The sequence below is a fragment of the Cucurbita maxima genome, unplaced genomic scaffold, assembly GCF_002738345.1.
Source record: "Cucurbita maxima cultivar Rimu unplaced genomic scaffold, Cmax_1.0 Cma_Scf00003, whole genome shotgun sequence".
Lineage (NCBI taxonomy): Eukaryota > Viridiplantae > Streptophyta > Magnoliopsida > Cucurbitales > Cucurbitaceae > Cucurbita > Cucurbita maxima.
Window position 1 is genome coordinate 7,080,746 of NW_019272019.1, and position 23,052 is coordinate 7,103,797.

At 36.1% G+C, this 23,052-nt stretch overlaps 1 protein-coding gene across 2 annotated transcripts; it reads left to right on the forward strand.

Moving 5' to 3' along the window:
• Positions 1-1,809: 1,809 nt before the first annotated feature.
• LOC111474469 (tetratricopeptide repeat protein SKI3) lies at positions 1,810-23,017 on the forward strand. 2 transcript variants are annotated; one of them, XM_023119552.1, is made up of 22 exons: positions 1,810-2,048; positions 2,538-2,657; positions 2,743-2,949; positions 3,033-3,155; positions 7,879-7,962; positions 8,041-8,091; positions 8,202-8,294; positions 8,885-9,007; positions 9,085-9,165; positions 10,121-10,362; positions 10,437-10,608; positions 16,692-16,807; positions 16,927-16,984; positions 17,280-17,345; positions 17,435-17,647; positions 17,818-17,869; positions 18,010-18,383; positions 18,480-18,574; positions 20,223-20,465; positions 21,074-21,717; positions 21,937-22,140; positions 22,537-23,017. In XM_023119552.1, exons 1-22 carry the CDS (start codon positions 1,962-1,964, stop codon positions 22,719-22,721), a joined length of 3,633 nt encoding a protein of 1,210 aa, XP_022975320.1. In that variant the 5' UTR covers positions 1,810-1,961; the 3' UTR covers positions 22,722-23,017. The 2 variants fall into 2 exon arrangements, with proteins under 2 accessions (XP_022975320.1, XP_022975311.1); XM_023119543.1 differs by having other exon boundaries at positions 1,811-2,048; positions 8,867-9,007.
• The last annotated feature ends 35 nt before the right edge of the window (positions 23,018-23,052 follow it).

The following is a 23,052-nucleotide window of genomic DNA, read 5'->3' on the forward strand; positions in this document are numbered from 1 at the left end:
TCCTCTGTCTCCTAATATTCGATTCCCATTTTCGTTTTTTAAACCTCAGTTTTCCTTTCCACATCGCCTTTCTTTTTCTTTCTTCAAATCATTTCTCCGGATTCACGGAAGATAGAGATATCCACTAACCTACGAATTCCATACTAATATATATATATACATATATTTTTTTTTTCTTTTCAAACAAATGATAATAATAATAACAACAAACACCCACCCGTAAACAATTTTGTGTCTAATGTACAAGTATCTTCTAAAAAATAATTTCTAAATGCAAAGGGGATGGAATTGGGGTCTGTTAAGAATATTTAGTAATAAATTATAGTTTACCATATATATTATATTTTATATTTTATTATAAGGCAAATATCTAATATTTGCCTTATTATCATAGGTATCTTTCCATTTATTACTATTTCCATATCCTTGTAATTTATTTGATTATAAATAAGACAACTTTCACACCATTTAGGTGTGGTGGATTAATCAAACATTCACATGGTATCAGAGTCCTCTCGGTTTAACAACCCTGATCCTTTCTTTTCAATGGCTTTTGAATCCTCTAATCTTCTCCTCCACCACCCCTGCTGGTTTTGACGCTGCAGGGGCAGTCTTCATGGCTGCCGTAGTCGGAGCCGATTGATTACTCTTCGGCTCCACCCTATTGACCTCCAAATCACCTTTCGTCATACTCTGTACATACAACCTCACATTTTCCAACCAAATCGGTTTTCCTTTTGGCCAATATAGTCTCTCTCATTTTCTTCCCAATCAACCTTCATCTTTCACATAAACTCTAACCTAAACCTATCAACCTTTTGCAGAGATTTACCTTCGGAATCTGGGTGCCGCACTAGCCTATTCGCCAACCAAGTTGCCGCCGCCCTTCCTACCAAAATTGGCTTCTTCGCCCGATGAGGTGACTCTTCCGACTGCCCTTCTCGCCAAAATTGGCTCCTTCGCCCAATGTGGTGACTCTTCCGGCTTCAACATTGTCTTTGTCCCTTGCTCTACGTTTCCCCTTCTACTTCTTGGTGTTAGAAATATTCTCACCAGAGCCAAGGCAGCATCGTCGCTAAGCGACAATCCCTCTTCATGGGTTAGACATATTCTCGCCGAAGCCAAGGCAGCATCGCCGCTGAGCAGCGATCCCTCTGCAATTTTTGATGGCCAAGAACCGGGTTGTTAGCATCTTCATGAAAAGTGTTTCTCAACCTCTTTGAATTTTTCAGATTCAAGCTTCACGTTCGTTTAAATCCGACGCTTAGCTTGCGGTGGGGTGTTAAGAATATTTAGTAATAAATTATAGTTTACCATATATATTATATTTTATATTTTATTATAAGGCAAATATCTAATATTTGCCTTATTATCATAGGTATCTTTCCATTTATTACTATTTCCATATCCTTGTAATTTATTTGATTATAAATAAGACAACTTTCACACCATTTAGGTGTGGTGGATTAATCAAACATTCACAGGGTCCTAATAATTCAAACTGAGGGAGAGGTTATTGTTGTGCTTCCCATTATTTCTATTTTGATTGAAAGAGAAAAAGAATGGCATCTTAGTGATTCCCTCTGTTGGTGAGTGGTGTTTTGCCTTTTTAGCTTTTGGACTTTTGCACTCTGAACTCACTTTTCAGAGCTTATCTAAATATTCATTTGATGACCAAGAATCTTGGATTCTTAATCTGCGCCGGTGCACCCATAACTTAATGTTAATTAAAATAAAATTAAAAAACTTATGGACCTTCCCCCTGGATATGGATTCCACGGTTCTAATGGGCCTGCACCGATAGCCCACCGCACACAACCTCCTCTCATCTTCTTTCTTCCTTCTTCTCTAGGATTTCTTCTACACTCCAAGGACTCGCCTCGAATAAAATATTCTTCTAAAAACCTCCAAACATTTGAACTCCCACATCGTCAAATCATTCGGCTGATCGGAAGTCCCAGATGGTGAAGGAGACGGAATGCTGTGACGTGCCTGGACTCACCCCCGCCGCTTCAGAACCCGAAATCGAGAAAGCTTATCACATCAAGGTGGTTCCCTTTACATAATTTCCACCCAGCTTCTGTGATATTCGGCTTCATTTTCTCCCCTTTCCTCACTCTTATTGGCTTCATTTATCTTTCAAGTCCTCCACAAGTTAAGTTAGCTCTTCATTCTTTTCAGTTTTAGTTTCAGCTCACTGGTGTTGTAGTTGGGTGGTTAGTGAAGTTTGTTGCCTATTTTAAGGGGCTTTAGTTTGTAAATGAGAGATTACTATTATTGAATTTGTTTGTTTCAAGCATAGTTTTCGACTTCAATGGTCTCTGTTACTTTTGTTTTTGTTTTTTTTTTTTTTTTTTTTTTTTTGTAACTATCAGATTGGTTTTTATTCTTTTGGATTGGAGTCCATTTCTGTATTTAGTGTGAAGACTCCTTTTCAGATGGTTGAATGCAAACACACTTTTTTCTCTCTTTTGGTCTTCCCCAGTTTATACCTTGTCTTATTCTCTTAATGCTCTCCCTTTTCGTTCTTGTACCAGGAAGAGGTTGCAGTAGAAAAAGATCATGTAAGAGAATCGGGGACCCCTTATATTACATCAAGACAATTGCAAGATACAGTTAACGCTCATCCAGATGACCCCTCCTCCCATTTCAAACTCGTAATTTTCGCACATATTGGTTTCAATCTCCCCATTCGTTCATAAAGAACTTAGTGTATAACCTGTATGCATACGCGAAATGCAGGGGATTTTCCTGTGGGAAAATGGCGGAAGCCACGATAAGGCGGTTGCTGCGGATCATTTTCTGAAATCAGCGAAACTAGACCCTCAGAATGCTGCTGCTTTTAAATATCTAGGGGATTATTATGCCACATTTTCTGTTGACATCGAAAGGGCTCTCAAGTGCTACCAGAGAGCTGTCAGTCTTGATGCTCATGATCTCCACTCTGGAGTGCGTCTTTCCTTCTAGTTTACTTGGTCTATTGCTTTGTGTGTGCCAGTTTTAATTTTATACTCACTGTTGATTATAATTAGGAAGCATTGTGCAATCTGTTGCATCGTGAAGGAAAGGAGAGTTTAGAGGTTGCTATATGCAAAGAGGCTTCCTCTAAGTCAACTCGAGCCTTTTGGGCTTTCCGGAGGTTGGGCTATTTGCAGGTTTTGATCTTTTGACTGTTGTCTCTCTATTTTCATTCTATTTAGTCTGTCACCTCAGTATTGTTGATCATCATTCATCACCACCCTTTTGAAATTCTCAAAATGATTTTCAATTCTTTAATGAGAAAGATTTGTAAGCAATCTAACCAATCATAAATTACTGATCCACCTCAAGCCATCAATGGTGAATTATTCTTTATCTTGTAAATCCTTGATTAGTTTCCAATAATGCACACCCATTGTTTGTGCAATTTTGTTTTATCTATGAATCAAGTGATGTTTTTAATATGCATCTTACAATCATGCCTCCCTCTCCCCTCTTCTACCCGCTCTAATAGCTCATGTTATTGATGGAAATTTGTGCGATGGAAATTTGTGCCTGTAATCGATATGTCAAACAATGTAGCATCTTTTGTGTGGTTAAATGTTTGGTGGAGCACAAAGTTTTTGTGCTACATTGAGATAGAGGATGGAATAAGAAGAAGTTTTGTGTTGAGGAAAGAGGAGGGGAGAAATCATTCAACATCACCATTGACTTGTTCTAGCTTTTATGGCTTCTTGATACCCTCATAGACCTTACCTTAGCTCCTAGCACACACAAGTTCTATAGAAGCAGACGATAAGGTAAAATGAATTTATGGGTCCAAAAGATAAGCAACAAGAGAGGGTAGTTTCTAAAATCATGAAACTTGAAGGGAATGAAAGGAAGCAAAATATTGTGATTCCATATGCAGAGAATAAAGAGGGCTGGAAATTTGCAGTGAGGATGATTAAAGAGCATTATTGTTTTGAAGCTCTGGAAGTTAAGCAAGAAAGTCCAACAAATTCAATTAAGCAGATGATAAAGCACCCTTTTATAGAAGTGGAAACTAGCTAAGGGTCTACCCGAAATGTTAAGGAGAAGGAACAACATTATTTGTAGAATAATCTAGAAGAGTCGACGGATACAAATTAACTAGCCTCAAACAATGACAAAGTGGATGGATTTATTGAGTTGAAATGGGATTATACCATTATTCTAATGCGTGAAAATTTTCATGATGACTAGTTTAGGTTGAGGTAGACGTTGGTGAAACCCACTGACCAATCTTGTACTTTGAACCCCTTCCACTTAGACAAGGCACTTTTCACATGCCACAATGTAGAAAAAGCTAGATTGTTGTGCCCAAATAAAAGATGGACGATGGTAGGTTCCTTTATTGTGAAGTTTGAATGATGGGATATTGAGAAAAACGATAAAATGCCTTCGTACGGAGGATGGATTTCAGTATGAAATCTTCCTTTATCCATGTGGAGTGGGGAGACCTTCCGTTTAATAGGAGATGCATGCGGTGGGTTTATTCAATGGTTCCTAAAAATTTGTAACTACTGGGACTATATGGAGTCAATTGAGATTGCGAGGAATTATCGTGAACTTGTTTGGATGGAAATTTCTCTAATTACCCATGAAGGAAATTTGATCCTAGTTCAGATTTTGATTTTCAATGACATAAGAAAGCTGATGGGGAGAATGGCTGGCGTTCATGGTAGATTCACTGTTCAATACTATGAAAATTCCATGGTGAAGATTGTTCGAATCCCGTGGATGTCTGTTGATAGTCGATGGCTTGACTCCCTGGGCGGCTTAATGTGAAGGAAAAAGGAAAAGTAGCCATTTGGTCTGAAACAAGGAAGATCCTTGTCCTACGTGTTAGCACTCTTTATGGTTAGATCACGTCAACATATCAAAGTACGGTTACAAATTCAAAGTTTGTGGGCCAAAGGAACGAAAAATGTGGTTCATCCGAAGCCCAACCCAATTGGGTTTCACCCAAAGAACAAGAAAGCTCTATAGACTGCACCAAATCCTCTAGAAAACTAAGAAAAGGCCTATAAGAACTATGGAAGGCCCAATCCAATCCACTTTTCCAATTAGGGAAGTCAGTTTATTCAATAAAGAAAACTTTTCATCTTCGACACATCCTTTTCACATGTTAAAATCAGTAAACATCTCTTTGTAGAGTTGTCAAAAGTAAGGGGGAAGAACTCAGGAGCATATGATGCGGATATGGACCTACCTTCTGGTTGTTCTCTAATTACATTTTGGGAGAAAGAAAAAGCTCTGGGGATGATTTATAATGGTCTCATCTCGATATAAGGTTGAATGACCTTGTTTCTATTCTTGATAGCCTTGACATGGAAATCTTTGTGCGACCAAAAGAGAAGAAACTACATCAGATACAACAAATGTCAAAGAAAATAGGGAGCTTTGGAGCCTTGAAACAACAGTCTTTTGTGATTAGAAGAAAGGTAAAGAAGTAACAAAGGAAAGGCTAGATGCCACTTATCACAGGCGTCTTGTTAAGAGTTTTGTGAGGTATTGTGATCCAGATGTTATTCTTCTCCATGAAACTAAATTTTCTTTTGTTGACAAGAAGCTCATCAAATCGATTTTGATTTCTTGAGCTATTGGTTGTGCCTATTAGCAATCTGTAGGAGCGTTTGGTGTAATTTTATTTTGTGGAATGTAGCTTACGTTTAGCCTATGACTCTCTGGTGGGTAATTATACCATTTCCGTTATTTTCACGCTTACTGGTGGCTTTTCTTATTGGATAACAAGAGTATATGAGCCTAGTATGAGTAAAAGGGTTCTTGGGAGGAACTATGATATCTCAGTGGCTATTACACTAGATGTTGGTGCATGGAGGGAGACTTCAACATAACGAGAGAACCTTCTAAGGCATGCTCTGGAGGTAGAATGGCTCGTCATATGAGAAAGTTTAACAAAATAACCTCCGACCTCAGTCTCATTGATCTTCCCCCCTTATAATGGCAATTTCATTTGGTCAAGTGAAAGGAGTGCAGTGATGTGTTCTTAATTGAGTCTTTTTGTTAACAATGCGTGGAATATGAAATTTCAGTTGTCGAGAGTTATGAGGCTTTCCAAAATAATGTCATTTTTGCGTACGATTGGAGACAAGAAGTTTTAATTGGGGCTGGATGGCCTTTAGATTCGAATTTTTTTTGCTGCAACATCAGTTTTCACCAAATTTTGATATTTGGTGGAAAGAACTGGTTTGTGAGGGATAGCCAGGTTTTGTTATGATAAAGAAGTTGAAGATGCTAAAGAAAAAGATCAAATAGAGGAATTAGGAGACTTTTGGCATTACTCAGCCGTAGGGGAACGAAATTATCAATGTTGTAAATTTTCCTGATCCAAAAGGAGTAGATTATTGGGTTTAGAAGGAGAACGGAATTCAATAAGAGATCTTAAGCGGAGGCTTTCTGAAACTTTATTAAGAGAGGAAAGAAGATTGAGGCAGAAGTGTAAAGCCAAGCGACTTTATGAAGATGAAAACTCCTCTTTTTTCATTTTTTGGTTAATGCAAGAAGGAAAAAGTATTTGATTATGAAATTTCAAGACAGAGATGGCAAGAATTTGATGGAGGAGGAGGATATTGTCGAGGCGTCTGTTAATTGTTTCAAGAAACTTTACATGAAGAATACTGGCCCTTCTTGCAGCATTTCTGGATTAAATTGGAAGACTTTACCTCCCGAGGAAAAAGAGGAGCTGGAGCATCTTTTCGGGGAACCAGAGATTAAAAATGACATTTCCTTGATAGGAAAAAACAAGGCCCTAGGCCTGACGGATATGCAGGTGAATTTTTGGAGGAAAAAAAAAAAAACATAAGGTATCTTTATAGACAATCTTCTTAAAATCTTACGTGACTTCTTTGAAAGGGGCAACATTAGTAATTGTGTGAATGAAACCTACATTTGCCTCATTTCAAAACGATTTAGAGTGGCTAATCGGCAGATTATTGGCCATTAGCCTAATTACCAAGTAAAGTGGTTGTGATTATGATCTTGTGCATATTTAGGCATTTGAATAGCCTTCAAAGGGCAATTGATTAGCCCTTGAGAGGAATCAGAGGGTCTTCAAGGAGTAATTGAATAGCCTTGAGGAGGCTCGGGACTATCAAATTCTTTGTCTCCATCTGGTGCTCTCTTTCTATATCTTTTTGTAATATGATCTTGTACATATTTAGGCTTACGGGGAGTCTGTTTTTAACCCTTTGGCCTTTGTGGGTATAGCTCATCTCCCTTTTTATATGCCTTTAAACTCAATGGATTCATTCATTTTTTATTAAAAAAATTCAACAATGCATCATTAATTGACTTCTTGTTTTATGTTGATTCACCACATATTAAATGTTGATCAATCTTGAAAAAGCTTATTAATTGATCTTAAGTTCTTATATTTTATAATCATTGATGTTTGAGGCAACTTACGTGCACCTTGAGTAATACAATGGACTAGGGTTTGATCTTCAATCATTTCTGTGGGTTATTCATTTTTTAGGAAGGTGCAGTTTGCTATAATAGTTTGGATCCAGTAACTAAAAAATTTGAGTTTTCACAGTTTGTCTCCTTAACTACTGGGCTAATTTATGATTGAAACTTATTATACTTGTTAAACACGAATTAGAAATGATTGTACCCTTTTATATTATGCTATTGCATCAACTTACTTTTTCGTCAGTCATAGATTGACCTTAAATAAACTCATGATATTTTTTTTAGATAACACCTTACATTCAAACTGTCAGAAGTCCATAAACGATTATTGAAGTCTGCTATTATGAATATTATTTAAAGATTTATGTTTGTAAAACAGAACAAACAACTTGACTTTGCCTTCCATTTTCTCCCATCTCTATTGTTCTGCTGGCCAATTGGCAGGTTTTTCAAAAGAAGTGGACTGAAGCCGTCTTAAGTCTTCAGCATGCCATTCGAGGATATCCTTCTTGTGCTGATTTGTGGGAAGTAAGCTTAATTTTTTTGACATTAACTTTCATTGTACTTATCTAGCCAAGTTAATGCTGCTTAGCCTATTTGTTTTAGGCCCTGGGTCTTGCATATCAGCGTCTTGGCCGGTTTACTGCTGCAATTAAGGTATGTTTTGCATATAGAACTTCTAATTGTCATGAACCAAGTTAATTTTCTCTTCCTTTCGGGAGTGAGATAGATATCACTAAAGCTGGCATTATTTGTCCTTCTAACAGTCATATGCACGGGCCATTGAAATTGAAGGAGATAGAATTCTTGCTTGGGTTGAGAGTGGAAATATCTTCTTGATGCTTGGTTTGTTCAAAAAAGTAAGACTTGTCTGCTATACTTATATTTACAGGTTCCAATCTTCCGATCATTTCTATGGTACCTTTTGTTCACCTATGAGTATGGTTGTTGCCTGGAGAATACGTTAACTAGCTCTCCCTGAAGAACCTGCCTTAATATTCAATTTTTTTTTTAATATTTTATTTCTTATGAAAATATTTAGAATTGGACTATGATTGCTGAAGTTATACATCGTTGTACTTAAATGAATAAGATATTTTTGTTGCCTTTCAAAACCTAAGATATGACTTAAAGTGATGTGGAAATTATATGGTGAGTTGGTAATGCATGGATTTAGAATACATTGTTGGGTTATTTGAGCATTTTCTTAAATGAATAAGATATATTTCTTTTTGCCTTTCAAAACCTAACATTTGATTTCGGGTGATTTGGGAATTATATGGTGAGTTGGCTTGACGTTGATTTAGTATATTTGGATTTCCTTGGAATTGAGCTTCTTTATTTAATCAGAGATTTATATGCTTTTGAAATTCTTGTACGTTTCCCAAGTTACTCATTTTATTTGGTCCTGATGCCTAACAAATTTGAAAAGGGAGTTGAACACTTTCAGCGAGCTCTAGAGATATCACCTAAAAGTATTACTGCACAATTTGGGCTCTCTTCAGGGCTGCTTGGTTTGGCAAAGGAATGCATTAATAGGGGGGCGTTTAAATGGGCATCCTTTCTGTTAGAGGTTTGTTATCTTGTATCTAAGGGATATTCCCCTTTAACTCGTTTTCTTTTGTTACTATATTTATTTTTTGATTTTAGGAAGCATCTAAAGTTGCAAGAGGAAGTACATATTTAGCTGGGAACTTGTCGTGTATCTGGAAGTTGCTTGGAGATATTCAGGTATGCATGGCTATCTTAAGTTGTTTAGTCAGTTGGTTTTGTTTCAGTCTGAAGTTATGTTTTTGAAAGCGTACCTTTTTAAGGGCTATAGTTCCCATTTCCCATCAATGCTTTTGAAGGCTCAAGGTAACCTTGGGAGCTTTTATTCTCGAAGAGGGGCCAACTTTTGAGGCAGACGAGTTGTAAACCTCAATTCACATTAAAAAAACATCAATAATTATATCCTAAAAATAAAACATTAATAATAAAATCATTAAAGTGTATAATTTTAGGTCTTACTGAACATAGTAGTTTTATAAAAGTAAAAAAAGAAAGGAATAAAATTTATTAATTGTCACTAAAATAAAAATTTTAAAACGTCATTAAATTTTTTATTTTCAATGTTTCTTTTTGGCATTTGATGGTAAAAGAATCAACGGACTGGATTACTACAATTCATTCTGTTTTTTACTTTTAGTATTGTTGACATTTTTTTTTTAATGTTTTTATAGATAAGCAAACCATTGTTATTATTCGTTTAACATTAATTGAGTTGTACTTGGTTCCTTCTAATAAAGTTGTATATCCTTTTTTTCTTTGAATTTCTTAAAAAACCTCGAATTTCTGATTTTTTTTTTCATGAATTATTTTACATGAAAGAATTATATACATTTTTCTAGTGTGCGCATCACAAAAATTGTGTTTTTTTCACCTTGGGCTTAAGCTCTTGTGAGCTATTTCTTTAGTGCTCTCACGCTTAAGCCATTGGCTGTGACTTCATCTATAGGTGTACGATTCTTATGATCTATAAATTTTGAAGCTCAGATTTGAGCCTTCTCTAAGCCAAGCTTCAATGTGTAAACAATAGAAACCTTCTCAAACATTGTTCCAATGCTAATATTTGCGTAAAATGATCCATTATATTTGTATACTAACATGACAAAGCATATAATGTGAATTATATTTTCTTGTTTAGCATACGTATGCAAAATGCTATCCATGGATGGAAGAGGACTGGGGGCTATGTGCAGAATCTTTTAGAACTTCTATCCTTTCCTGGAAGAAGACTCGCAGTTTGGCTTTATTGTCTGCCAAATGTTCCTATCAGCAAGCTCTACACTTGGCTCCGTGGGAAGCTAACATTTACACAGATATTGCTATTACTTTAGATATTATTTCAACTTTGAATGGTGATTCTGGATCTGAATTCAATTCCTGGTATTACATCTATTTACTCTCTACTATTTTGATGCCACAATATTTGTTGGATGTTCACTTTCTTAGATTCTCAGGCAGATATCTGAAAAGATGACATTAGGGGCTTTGATGCTCGAGGGTGACAATCATGAATTTTGGGTGGCAATGGGATGCATCTCTAACCATGATGCGTTGAAGCAACATGCTTTTATAAGAGCATTACAGTTGGATGGATCGCTGGCTGGAGCCTGGGCTTATCTTGGGAAGGTATTTCACTAAAGCTGCGTCTAGAATGTGTCATTTTTATCTTAGGATTCTTTATTTTATTTTATTGTTTTTAAATGAAATTGAAGATGTCGATTGTGAGGCATTAAATGGAGTGGAGTTTTTGGAGAGAAACAAATTGCAAAACAAAAATGAGCTGGGACCACAAATCCTTTAATGGAGAGAAAAAAATCTTGATGCGAATGACATAATTCATGAAATGTTGGTTCTATTTGGTCAAAGTCATATTCACTTCATTGCAAATTCGACACTCATATCTCTCTCTATATATATTGGGGAACATCGTTCACCACCAAAAAAGCTTTGGATATTGCAACATAGCTTGTGGACAAACTTGGATTGTACTCTAGTTTTATGGGATTGTTAGACCACTGGGCGGGGTAGCTATTCCAATCTTATTCCCAATCTCAAATGATGTTTAGGCTCCTTTACCTCTCAAAACATTTTTAAGATAAACTATATTACATTTTTTCTAATGAGAACCTTTTCCAGTTTAATTTTGAAGTACCAGTACCTTTTTCATTTATCAATGAATTGTAGTTATTTTTAGAATAAAAGAGACGTGTATATTCATCAATGAGGAGATTGAGATATTTCAAAGAGCCTAGGGGATTACAAAATGGATTTCCAATTGGCATAAATCTAAGAAAAATTGTAGTTATGGAAACTCTTATAACGCGAGCACCATTTTTTAACAAGACATTAAACTTTTCATTGAATATATATGAAAAAAGACTAATGCTCAAAGATACAACTCTGTAAGGGAGTGAAAAAGAAACAAAATGGAACAAAAATTTTCATTAGGTTTTTCACCCGTTGAAAAATGCTCGTGTCCCTTTCAACTCAAAGCTTCCAAAGAATGGTCACCATCACATTGAACCATAGCATTCTGGCCTGACCACCGAAGAAGGTTTCAGAAATTAGTTGAAAAAGGCCATTAGAGCTGCTTTTAGGAAAAACCAAGTGAATTCAAAAATTTTGAGAAGTTTATTCCAACACACCATAGTACAAAACAGGTGGTAGGCTTCCCTGGCTGTTCAAAAGAGTGTCTTCCTTGAAAAAGACCTTCTGCACCAACGGGGAAGTTTCATACTTATCTAGTTGATGTTGAGTGAGACTCTTAGTTATTTCTTATATCTTTTTAAAAATCTGGTCTATGTGAGTAGGTGTATTGACAGAGATACAAAATTTCTTGAGGGAAGGACTTGATGAAAAGTAATTGTCCCAGTGGGAGGTGGTAGATAAGTCGGTGGAGTTGGGAGGCAAGGCCTAGGGATTGGTAGGTGAAGGGCGAAATGGTTGTGGTGGTTCTTCATGGGGTTAGATGCTTTGTATCACAAAGTGGTTGCGAGTCGGTATGGTCCACACCCATTTGAGTGGGTCATAGATGGTGGTACCAAAAGGCCTAACAAAAACTGTTGGAAAGCAATCAACTTTGTCTTTCATTCTTGTTCCTCGTTTATTAAATGTTCTGTTAGGGAAGGCACAAACATTTCCTAGCATCATTTAAGTAAGAAGTTCCACTTTTGGCTTCTGTTTTACCAATCTCTGTTACCTTCTCCTTGTTACTGTTGGGCTTCAAGTGCAATCTTTTCGATAGAAAGGCGTTAGACGTCGATCTGCTTTCTATCCTTCATAATTGCCAGGTTTTTTGAGGGAGAAGCAATTCTAGGCTTTGGACTCCCACTTCTTGTATGAGTTTCTATTTGTAGTTCCTTGTTCCAGGTGTTGTCTGCCCTTCCCTACCCCAAACCTTCTATGCGTTTTCCACTACTTGGAAGGTTAAAAACTCTAGGAAGGTAAATTTTTTGTGTTGCATGTATTACATGTGATGGGAGAGTTGATACTATGGACTGTTCAGAGACACTCTTCGCTTGCTTTGTTTCCTCAGTATTGCATTACTTTTTAGACGACAGTATGGGGATTTGTATCATTTGTTGTGGGTATGACAGCTTGTTTGTTCTTTTTGGAACTGTTGGTTGGAGACGTTTGGTTTGTGCTTGACTTGGCTTCAAGATGGGTTTGCTATTATTTAGGAGTTGTTTCCAAGCTCGCCTTTTTGGGAGGAATTTTTTTTATGGTTTACTAGTTTTCTTTTCTTCTTTCTTTCTTTCTTTCTTTTTCTTCTTCTTCTTCTTCTTCTTCTTTTTTTTTTTTTTTTTTTTTTTTTTTTTTTTTTTTTTTTTTTTTTTTTTTTTTTTTTTTTTTTTTTTTNTTTTTTTTTTTTTTTTTTTTTTTTTTTTTTTTTTTTTTTTTTTGTGTGGCTATTTTGTTGGAGCTTGGCTCGAGAGAAACAGTAGAATTTTTAGAAATACAGAAAGATTGGGTGATAAGATTTGGGAGGTGGTGAGATTTTTACGTCTCCCTGTGGGCTGCACTAACTAGGTTGGATTTTATGATCTTGGTTGGATGTTGTTGGATTGGAGTCACTTTTTGTAGTTTTTAGGTCTCCTTTTTGTGGAGTTTGTCTTCTTGTATGCCCCTGTATAATCTTATATTTTGCTCAATGAAAGCTCAGTTTCTTACTTTAAAAAAAAATAGAAAAAAACAAAGGATCTACTGTTGTCTTCTGAGTTAGCACTCAGCTTTTGAGTCAATGATTTAAGAAAATATGCGAGCACCCTTGTTTTCAAGAGTCCATTTTTGTGGTTATCTAAGTCTGTGGGAAGAAACTCAAATTCTAGAAGCAGATGATACCTAATGTTTTCCATGATAGTACGCAAAAATTCTTTCTATTTCGATGTGTCTTTCGAAATGATACAAAACCTAGCTTATAAACTAAGAGAGGGGACGGTAAATAAAAGAAAGATAAGGAAATTAAGGTACGGAAGGAAATTACAATCTGTGCGATAAATATTTAAATTACTGGATCTGATAAATAACAATTGGTTTTGCTGATGGGTCTAAAGGAGAGAGTGATTCAACACTCAGCTTCAACAATCCCCTCATGTAGGGAAATATACGTTGATTAAACCCACCTTGGGCTTCAAATCTTCAAACCGGGGTCAAGGAAGAGCTTTGCTGAGAATGTCTGCTGCTAAGTTTTGGAGGAGCATATATGAGGGCTACAACCTTCCTTTCTATCTTTTCTTTGATAAAATTGACGATCAATCTCAACATGCTTTTTTGATGTTATGATGAACTTTTGGTATGATTATAGCTGCTTGATTATCACAATTGGTTGTTGATTTCTCATATCGATGATTGAAAACCTCTTACATCCCTTTTTCCTTGGGTAGATTTTTTGGTGGTCTAACTCTATTTTCGAGCTGGGACTACATTTATCATAAATGGTGGGGTTAAGCGGGGAGGAATTGCGGAAGTATCACATAGCGGCTCTTTAGGAGGGATATGAGGAGCCAAATTTTAGGGCCTTGGTTTGGCTGCGGGTGAAGAGGTTCCTCCATGAAGACTGGCAAAGAGGGGGAATCTGCTTGGTAGGGTGGGTTGGGGAGGGGATGGACTGGAGTCCGACATCGGGCTTGATAAAAAGTCCTCTATGTCAGAGCCCATTCCCTTGTGTGTTTTTGTAGTTTGATTAGAGGTGTGTCCCTTACAAACGACTCTTTGGGTGAGAAAGAAGTGAGGGATATGAGAAACACCCTTGGATGGTTAGTACGATCAAGGCGTACTTTGTTATCTTTCTCCATTGATTAGTGGCGTTTACATCCTTGAAAAGTGACCATACTGAGAAATATCTAGCATCATCCTTCGATTAATTTCTTAAAATTTCTCATTCTTAATTAGCTGTTCTTCCATTGGCTTATCTCAAGTCAAGGTCATCTAAGTTCCACAATAGAACATAGAGTTTCTGGCTTCAAGTTTTTTGGAAGCCTGATGTCTGTGGGCGTAGTGCAAATGCTAATATATTCGGCAAATTTGAGATTTTCAATTCAAGTTTCTGTTTTCTCAAATAATTGTTTAATTTTAGTTTTAATTTTTTAATCTTTCCTTGAAGCATCGGATTTTTACTTCTGAATTTCTTGGCCGTGATTTCGGACAATTTGGGTTCTTATGCTCAAGATTATGATTAGGGACATTTACCATTGGAAAAAAAGAATCAATTTTGACTCTGAACTTATCCGGTTTGATTTTGTCAATTTAGACCCTAAACTTTCAATTTTATCAAATTTGATCGTATAGGTAAGTGCTTTAATTTTTACTCTCAGTTCAATTTTCACTACTTTGCCTACTAATTTTAGTAGAAGACAATGTAAAAACCTTCATAAATTCATTAATTTAAGTTCGATTATGCACCGATTAACCATTGACAAATTTCTCCAAAATTCATACCTTTCATCATTTTTTTAGCTCCAATAATATTTTCTCTAAAGCTTTATCAATTTCATGTCATACATATGTTTGAGTGATTTTTGAAGCGAAAACTTTTTCATGTGTTAAAATAGTACTTAGGGTTAAGGTTGCAATACTTGTATATTGAGATTAATTTGATGAAATTGAAAGTTTAAAGTTGAAATTGATAGAATTTGATGAGTTTAATGGTCGAAGTTGGTTTTTTTTTTACATCTTTCGATTTTGGTGCCATATTTATACGAAAACACACCTACATAATGAGAAACAGAGAGGAATATTAAAACAGACCAGACAAAAGCAACCTAAAAGCCGTGGGACAAGGGTACCTATGCCAAGGAGGAATCTCACAAAAGGCCTCAAGTTAAGTTTATCAGAAAGAAAGGGGGTACTACAGGAGGAACGTTAAGAGCACTCCAATTTAAGAGGTTGTCTACAATATGTAGTTGCAAAAATTTACTGAAGAATCAAATTTATTTGAGAATATTTTTGAGTTTATTTCTTTCCAAAGGATTCAAATGGCAGCACTGCGAGGATATGACCACAAAACTCTAGCTTTATCTTTAGACCATCAGCTTGAGAGCATTTCTAAATCTTCATATTTTATGAGCACACCACGTAAGATCTGAATGTTGGCACATGAAGTTCCAACACCTAAAATTAAAGTTGTAATAAAGGAAAAGGTGATTAGGAGATTTATCACTGTTTATGCGCATTAAGCATATTTAAGAGATAAAGATATTCGAGGGTTCCTCTGTCCATGATATTTAACCTGCCACGAGCAAGACTCCAAGGAACCTGTATTATTTTAAATTCATTATTTGAAATTGAAGATGTTACTTGATTTTTTTTTTTTTTCAAATGCATGTTATTAACCATTGAGGCTTCATTTTTTTTTTATCCAAATCTTACCACATAAATTATATTCTACATGCATTTTACATTGGGTTTAAACACTACTAAGACAAAACATTACTTTCCTACAATGAGTTTCTACTAAAATGTAAATTGAATTCTCACACGAGAAGTTTCTTTCAGAAAACAACAACTGGGGTTCCTACAATGAATTATACCGAATCTTTCAATTTCCCTGACAGTCTTGTTTTGGAATGCCGTTCAAGGAAATTTTGTAAATTTTATTTTCTCTGGATTAACTTGGACAAGGCTGGTTCTTAGCGACCCCTCTTCCTAGGGAGACTCCTTATCTCCCATTATATGTTTCTCTGCTTGCTTTTTATTTTTTATTTTTTTATTTTTAGATTGAGTTGTTCTGTTTCCTATCCAAAAAAGGATAGAAAGAAAGGGAAAAAAGAAAATGAACTTAAGAAATATTTCGAAATAAAATATTCGGTGATATGATCTACACCTGATACTCCCAATGCACCTTTCTGGTCCTACTGAGAACTGTATCACCGCATTGAGAGTATTTGGCACATGTCTCCTTTCTTTTATGAAAGTATAGTGCATAGACGTGCCTAATGGTTGATCACATATCTATTCTGCTAGGGAAGTCAGCTGGGCAATCTTTTTCTATTTGAAAGTTTGTGGCAAGTGGTAGTTCTGAAGAACCTTCTTCAGTTGGGGGCTTGATCTTTGTGAACCAAATGTTTTGTTGTAATACATTGAGAGAATTGGATGTGATTAGAAACCGTTTGGTTGGAGCATGCACATCATACTTGAGCTAATTATCATGAATATTTTGTTGTTCCTAAACTTGGATCTCTTCTACGTTTCTTGCTCATTTCTGTACACAGCTATACAGGAATAGGGGAGAGATGCAATTGGCAAGACAGGCATTTAATTATGCCAGAAGTATAGATCCATCTCTGGCAATACCCTGGGCTGGCATGTCGGCTGATTTGAATATTAGGTGATATATAAATTTTCCTTTTGAGGTGTTTATCATCATGAAGAAAATATGGATGTTGTACTGGATGCATTTTGTGAGTAGCATATCACCCTTTTACCTATGAGTTTTTTACTTGACAGGGAGTCCACATCAGATGAAGCATTTGAGAGCTGTTTGAGAGCTGCATCAATACTACCAGTAATTTTACTCTCCAATACCATCAATATAGTAGCGTTGAAACCGATGCTGTTGAAAGGATTTGCTTAAATTGATTCAGTTTTAAGAGAAATGAAATCAAGTACTCTGTTTTAGTATTAACTATTTAATTTTTAAATGCCTGGATAGCTTTGAAAAAATAAAAAAGGAAGAAAAAACTGTTCTTTCTAACATTCTTTTGTAGGCTTTTTTTATATTTTTTTTATCGATTGTTGTGCAGCTGTTGGCTCTTGGTGTTTTGTCTACAAAAAATGTTCTAAAAGCACTATCCTTGTAGGTGGCGGAATTTCAAATTGGACTTGCCAAGCTTTCTCTGCAGGCAGGCCATCTTTCATCTCCACAGGTCTGATTATTGTCAAGTGATGGATGAAATTCTACTTGATAACCTTTTTTGCTTCAGAGTGCCTTAATGGATTTTTCTTTTATGTCAAGGTGTTCGGGGCTATACGTCAGGCTGTTCAACTTGCACCTTGTTACCCTGAATCCTATAATCTAAATGGACTAGCTTTTGAGGCACAATTGGATTATCAATCTGCTGTTGCTGCTTATCGTCTAGCACACCTCACAACTAGCCATTTTTCAGATACAGTTCCAAGGTCTCATGTCAGAGATATATCCATCAACTTAGCCAGATCACTCTGCATGGTGAAGTTTACTAATTTTCTTTTTGGACCTGTACATCTGTGTGTACCATGAAACCTAAAACCGTACTATTTTTCTCTATCTATTACTACTCTTGGAGATGGAGAAATGTGCGACATTAATCCATAGATGGAACATTTTTCTTTCTCTGAACTGTTTTTTCTTTTGTGCAGGTAGGAAATTTCTTTGAAGCTTCGCAGGAATATGAAAATTTGAGTAAAGAAGGTTCTGATTTTGGCTTACTTCTTTTTTTTTAACAAAAAACGAAACTTTTCATGGAAGCTATATCTTTTCAGTTTTTCGTTATAAAAGTGAGAAATCTCTAACAAACTGTGTCAGAGATTTGAAGTTTTTGGTGGTTCCAGGCATGCTTGACATTGAAGGTCTGCAGGTGTATGCTTTCTCATTATGGAAACTAGGAAAGAATGACCAGGCCCTTAGCACCGTGAGAACCCTTGCTTCTTGCATCTCTACCATGGAAAAAACACGTACTGCTGCATCTGTTGGTTTCATATGCAGATTGTTGTATTCAATATCTGGATTGGATTCCGCAATCAACAGTATCATGAAGATGCCAACCCATTTTTTCCGGAGTTCAAAAGTGAGCTTTGTAGTGGCTGCTATTCAAGCCATTGATGGGTGTGATCGGCTTGACTCCATTGTTCTAAGCTGCCGTTCCTGCCTCCAGTCTCATGAAGAGATAACTAAAATGCACATTTTGATTGCACTTTCTAAGCTGGTTGGCTTTAATTCTCGCTGTTGAAACATGTGTCTCTTACATTTTCTGATTTGTGTTAACACAGTGACTTAGATACCATTCTTTTTGGTTGGACAGATCAAACATCAAACGGATAACTGCCTGGGATTCCATAGTGGAGTGATGCATCTTAGAAAAGCTCTTCATGCATACCCCAACAGTAGTTTGATGAGGTAGATCTATTTTATTATGAAGATCAATGTTCACAATTGAACCTATCTTGTCTTTTTTTAAGGGTTCTTTTCCTTGCTTTATCTTGGTGTGAATTGAATTTTTTTTTTTTTTATCTGTTATAGCATTTCTTTTCTTTTGTCCAATTGGGGATGCCTGTGGTAACTCTTTTGGATTGGAAATTTTCTCCATTTTTTGTAGTTTCATACATCAATGAAATTATATATACTTCAAAGGTAAGTTTATAATATTGGTTCACCCTCCATAACTAATGATAAACTCCGGTTTGCTATGCTTCTCATCCAACCATTTCTCAAATTTCAAATGAGAATGACCTATGGACAGGGGTTTACCATTTGGTTCAAGGCCACATAAAATCCTTCCATCTTTCATTTGAACCAAAGATTTTTGTCTGCCATGGATGGATTAATAGAAAATGTAGCTTCAAAATGATTTTCTGAAGTCTGGTTGATTCCCTCCAATCATCTTTAGCGTTCAATTTAGAGATCAGCATAATTGATTTCCAGTATAACTCTACATTTCAGTTTCTTTCCTTACACAATATGATCGAAATTATCTTTAGATTCACAAGTCATAATAGTTACCTTTCAGAGATATCTGGAGCTATAATCATCTCTATAATTGTATATTTAGACTCTGAGATCCCTCTTACAGCATCCACACACGACACTCTACTAATATCACATATCTGCAGTTGAACTTTTCCTGACCACTAGAAAACGAGAGACTATTCTCCCATAGTTCTCCACGAAGTTTTTTAACATGGCCCAAAAAGTTAGCTTCCCTTTCTTAAGATTTCCAGCAGGAACTTGGATTATCTTTATTCCCCCCGAGTTTGGCCACACAGCACATTCTATAATCCATTTTGAAGATGATTGCCTTTTCTGTACACAAATGGTTCCATTTACCTCTCTATCTTGTTTTAAAAAATTGCAAATTCACATTTCAACCATGGAGTTTTCAAGGCAACAAAGATGATAAAAGAAGGGGGATACCAACTTGTTTTCCATCTTCTACCTAAAGACATTCTCCTTTGAACCAAATGCTGAAGTACTTATTTCTGCACAATAACTGCTTAATTTCATACGAAGAAAAATTAACAGAGAAACTGGCCTTGGAACTAGTAATTCAGACAGATAGTGCTTGATTGAAAAATTCAGTGAAATGAAAGAGATTAAGCTTGAGAGAATTGGTGAGAGTGTTTCCATGAACCGTAACCTTGTATCCACTTATAATGCTATAAGATTAACTTTCAACTTGATTGTTGACCACCAAACATTATTTCACCATACTTTTTGATTGGTATAAAAACATTTCATTAGACATGGGTTTCAGCTTGTTAGATACTGCCGCTGGAAGGTCCAGCAAATAGACTTTTCTTCTTGGCTGGGTTATTTGCTATTCAAATCCTACTTTGGAAATGTGTGGTAAATGTGTTTTATTTGCATGATGTCTTCTTCTGTTATTAGTGACTTGTGTCTGCCCATTGTTGGCTTGTTTTAGTGGATTCTTGTTAGGTTCATATTTATTAAATGCCCCTCCGTCTTTGCTTGTTTTCGTGATTATCTTTAGGTTTATGTTTAGTTAATACCCCTCTGGGTTTGTCTCTAAACGACATGTTTCAAACAGGAACTTGCTTGGTTATCTTTTGCTATCCAACGAAGAAAGAGATGACAATCACACAGCTACTAGGTGCTGCAACATGTTGTATGGTTTTGATCAACAGAACAAATGTCTGAAATCTGCATATGAAATTCACGGTGCTGGAGCTGTGGCCTGCTATACAATCGGCACGAGTCATCCGAGGTTTTCTTTCCCAACATGTTCATACCAGTGTCAGAATGGGATTGGGACCATTCGACAGCTTCAAAAGTAAAGTTGCTTTACTTCTAATGGACTTGAACCTTTGTTTTTTCAAAAATTGATGATGATATTGTTCATACGCACCATGTTTCAATTAAGATAAATAGGTCAAAGCATCAATGTTTGTTTCTAAAAAATGATGATCAAGTCAAGGAATGCTATCATTTGATTAAAGTCGGATTCTTGTGGTTCCTTTCAATATTAGGTGGCTTTTTATTGTCAACATTGATATAATTGTTGCAAATACCTTTGCTGTTTTTTGTTTTCTGAGTGACTGGGCATGTGAGTCAAATAGTCTAACCGACATGAATATTTTTGGTAATGATCACAAGAAAAAGAATGGAGCTCTTATTAAGTCTCTAATAGGCATGTGGATTGCCAACCTGAGTTAGCTCAAAGGTTAAGGCATCTCTGCTCCTCTACAGGGCTGTTGGTTTAAACTCCATCCTTGTGATGGAATATCTAAAACAAATAAAAGGGGTATGGATCATTTGAGAATAATTTTAATATTAGCCTTTGATTACATGGATATTAATGCTCTCATATTTTTGTATTATTAGAACCTAGCGTTTATGCAAACTTGGAGAAATAAATATTTTATTTTACCTCGTTTACAGATGCTTACGTCAAGACCCATGGAATTATGATGCTCGATATCTTCTTATACTAAACATTCTGCAGAAGGCACGTGAAGAAAGATTTCCCTGTCATCTACGTGCAACTGTTGAGCGGCTAATCTTGGTTGCCTTTTCCAATGAGCCATATTTTAATAAAGATACATCTCATCAATATAAAAAGTTTCAGCTGCTACTTTGTGCATCTGAGATCAGTTTACAAGGCAATGACCAAATTAAATGCATCAACTATGCCAAAGCTGCTTCCTCTATTTCACTTTCAGACAATTATCTTTTTTATGCACATTTGTTACTGTGCCGAGCCTATGCTGCAGAAAATGATTCTAACAACCTCCGTAATGAATTCATAAAATGTTTGGATTTAAAGACAGATAACTATCTTGGATGGGTATGTCTTAAATTCATTGCATCTCGATATGAGCTTCATGTTGAATCCAATAGCTTAGAACTTAGTTTCAAGAAAGGATCAGTAGAGATCAAGGATCTGCAACACGTGGTAATACCCGTGTCTAGTCTGGTGGATGGTTTGATATCTTTTTGGAGCCAGGATTTTATGGCTGCTGAGAAGTATTTTGCTCAAGCTTGTTCCTCGGGACGTGATGATGGCTGTCTCCTCCTCTGTCATGGTATCTTCTTGTCAAGAGGACTCTGAAATGCAAGCTATTTCTTCCGAAATGCTTTTCATATGTTCTATGCGGCGATTGTGTTGTTATGTTCTGCACTTCCAGTCTTTTAGATTTTTCTTTCTAAAATTATTTGTTTTCCTTCAGTCTTTTTAATCTCATTTCTTCAGGTTTTCATTAGTGCTGTGCTTGTTTATATAATTGAATCCCTAATGAACTCAGGTGTAACCTGCATGGTACTTGCAAAGCAGCTTTGCAGTCCTCATTTCTTGAGGCTGGCTGTGAACAGCCTCCTTAAAGCTCAAGTAATTTCCGTTGTTCCAATACCAATGGTCTCGATCACACTGGCTCAAGCAGAAGGGAGTCTTGGTTTGAAAGAAAATTGGGAATCAGGCCTTCGTTTTGAATGGTTCTCGTGGCCACCAGGTTCATCTATATAACTGTCGTTTTCCATCTTTTTTACTTTCTTTATTTTTTTTTTTAAGTTTTTATTTAAGATGATTATTGTGGCCTTCTTCATTGAGGGGTTGACGTAATCTTCTGTCACGCGTCTAGATTGACACTACTTTGTCTATTCACTTAGTTTCCTGTCTAGTTTTCTGTCCCCTACAAAGGTATTCAATTAGTCTTCCATAATAAGCGACTTAAATATATAAATATTTCTTTATAGAAGAAACTATATTGTATCGTCCAGTATGGATTATGGATTACTGGGTTTGGGTAATTGATTATTCAAGGACAATACTTTCTAGAGTATCTGTTCTAGGGAAATATGCATGATAGACTTTGATAACTGTATGAATTTCTCCATGTTTGTGACAGATATGAGGCCTGCGGAGCTCTTGTTTCAAATGCATCTGCTTGCAAAACAGTCGAAAGTTGGTCCTGATCAGTTGAGGGTTGAGTTATGTCAGTCTCCTCTGAGATGGGTTCTTCGCGCAATCCATGTAAACCCTTCTTGTATGAGATATTGGAAGGTGTTGCAAAGCTTGTGGAATGAGGGCTGAATTTTCCATGCTGGACCAAACAAAATGTTCTTTTTTTCATCGTTTGATCCAAATGTCGGAGTACTGTTTGCAATCGCTCCAAGTTCCTGTAGTCTATTATAGTTTCAGCTTCTTTTCTCCTGCATCCTGGGCAACATTTGGCTCCAAGTTTCTTCATTTAATCTGTCGTTGTAACCTTAGGGGACTTTTTAGTGTTTATTCTGTGAAAAAACGGCCATTATATAAAAGTTTTTAGATTGTAGCTAAATTTTAGTTCAAAATAATTAATGTACACTCTCTCTTAGATTCATATTTAATATTTAAAAAACTCCAACATAAATTACACAATGAC

What these genes read in the sequence shown, in the direction of transcription:
- LOC111474469 (XM_023119543.1), top strand. Translation starts at nt 1,962, where the DNA reads ATGGTGAAGGAGACGGAATGCTGTGACGTGCCTGGACTCACCCCCGCC. An exon ending in TGAAAATTTGAGTAAAGAAG is followed by an intron (nt 17,870 to 18,009) that starts GTTCTGATTTTG and finishes TGGTGGTTCCAG; the next exon opens with GCATGCTTGACATTGAAGGT. An exon ending in ATGGTTCTCGTGGCCACCAG is followed by an intron (nt 22,141 to 22,536) that starts GTTCATCTATAT and finishes TGTTTGTGACAG; the next exon opens with ATATGAGGCCTGCGGAGCTC.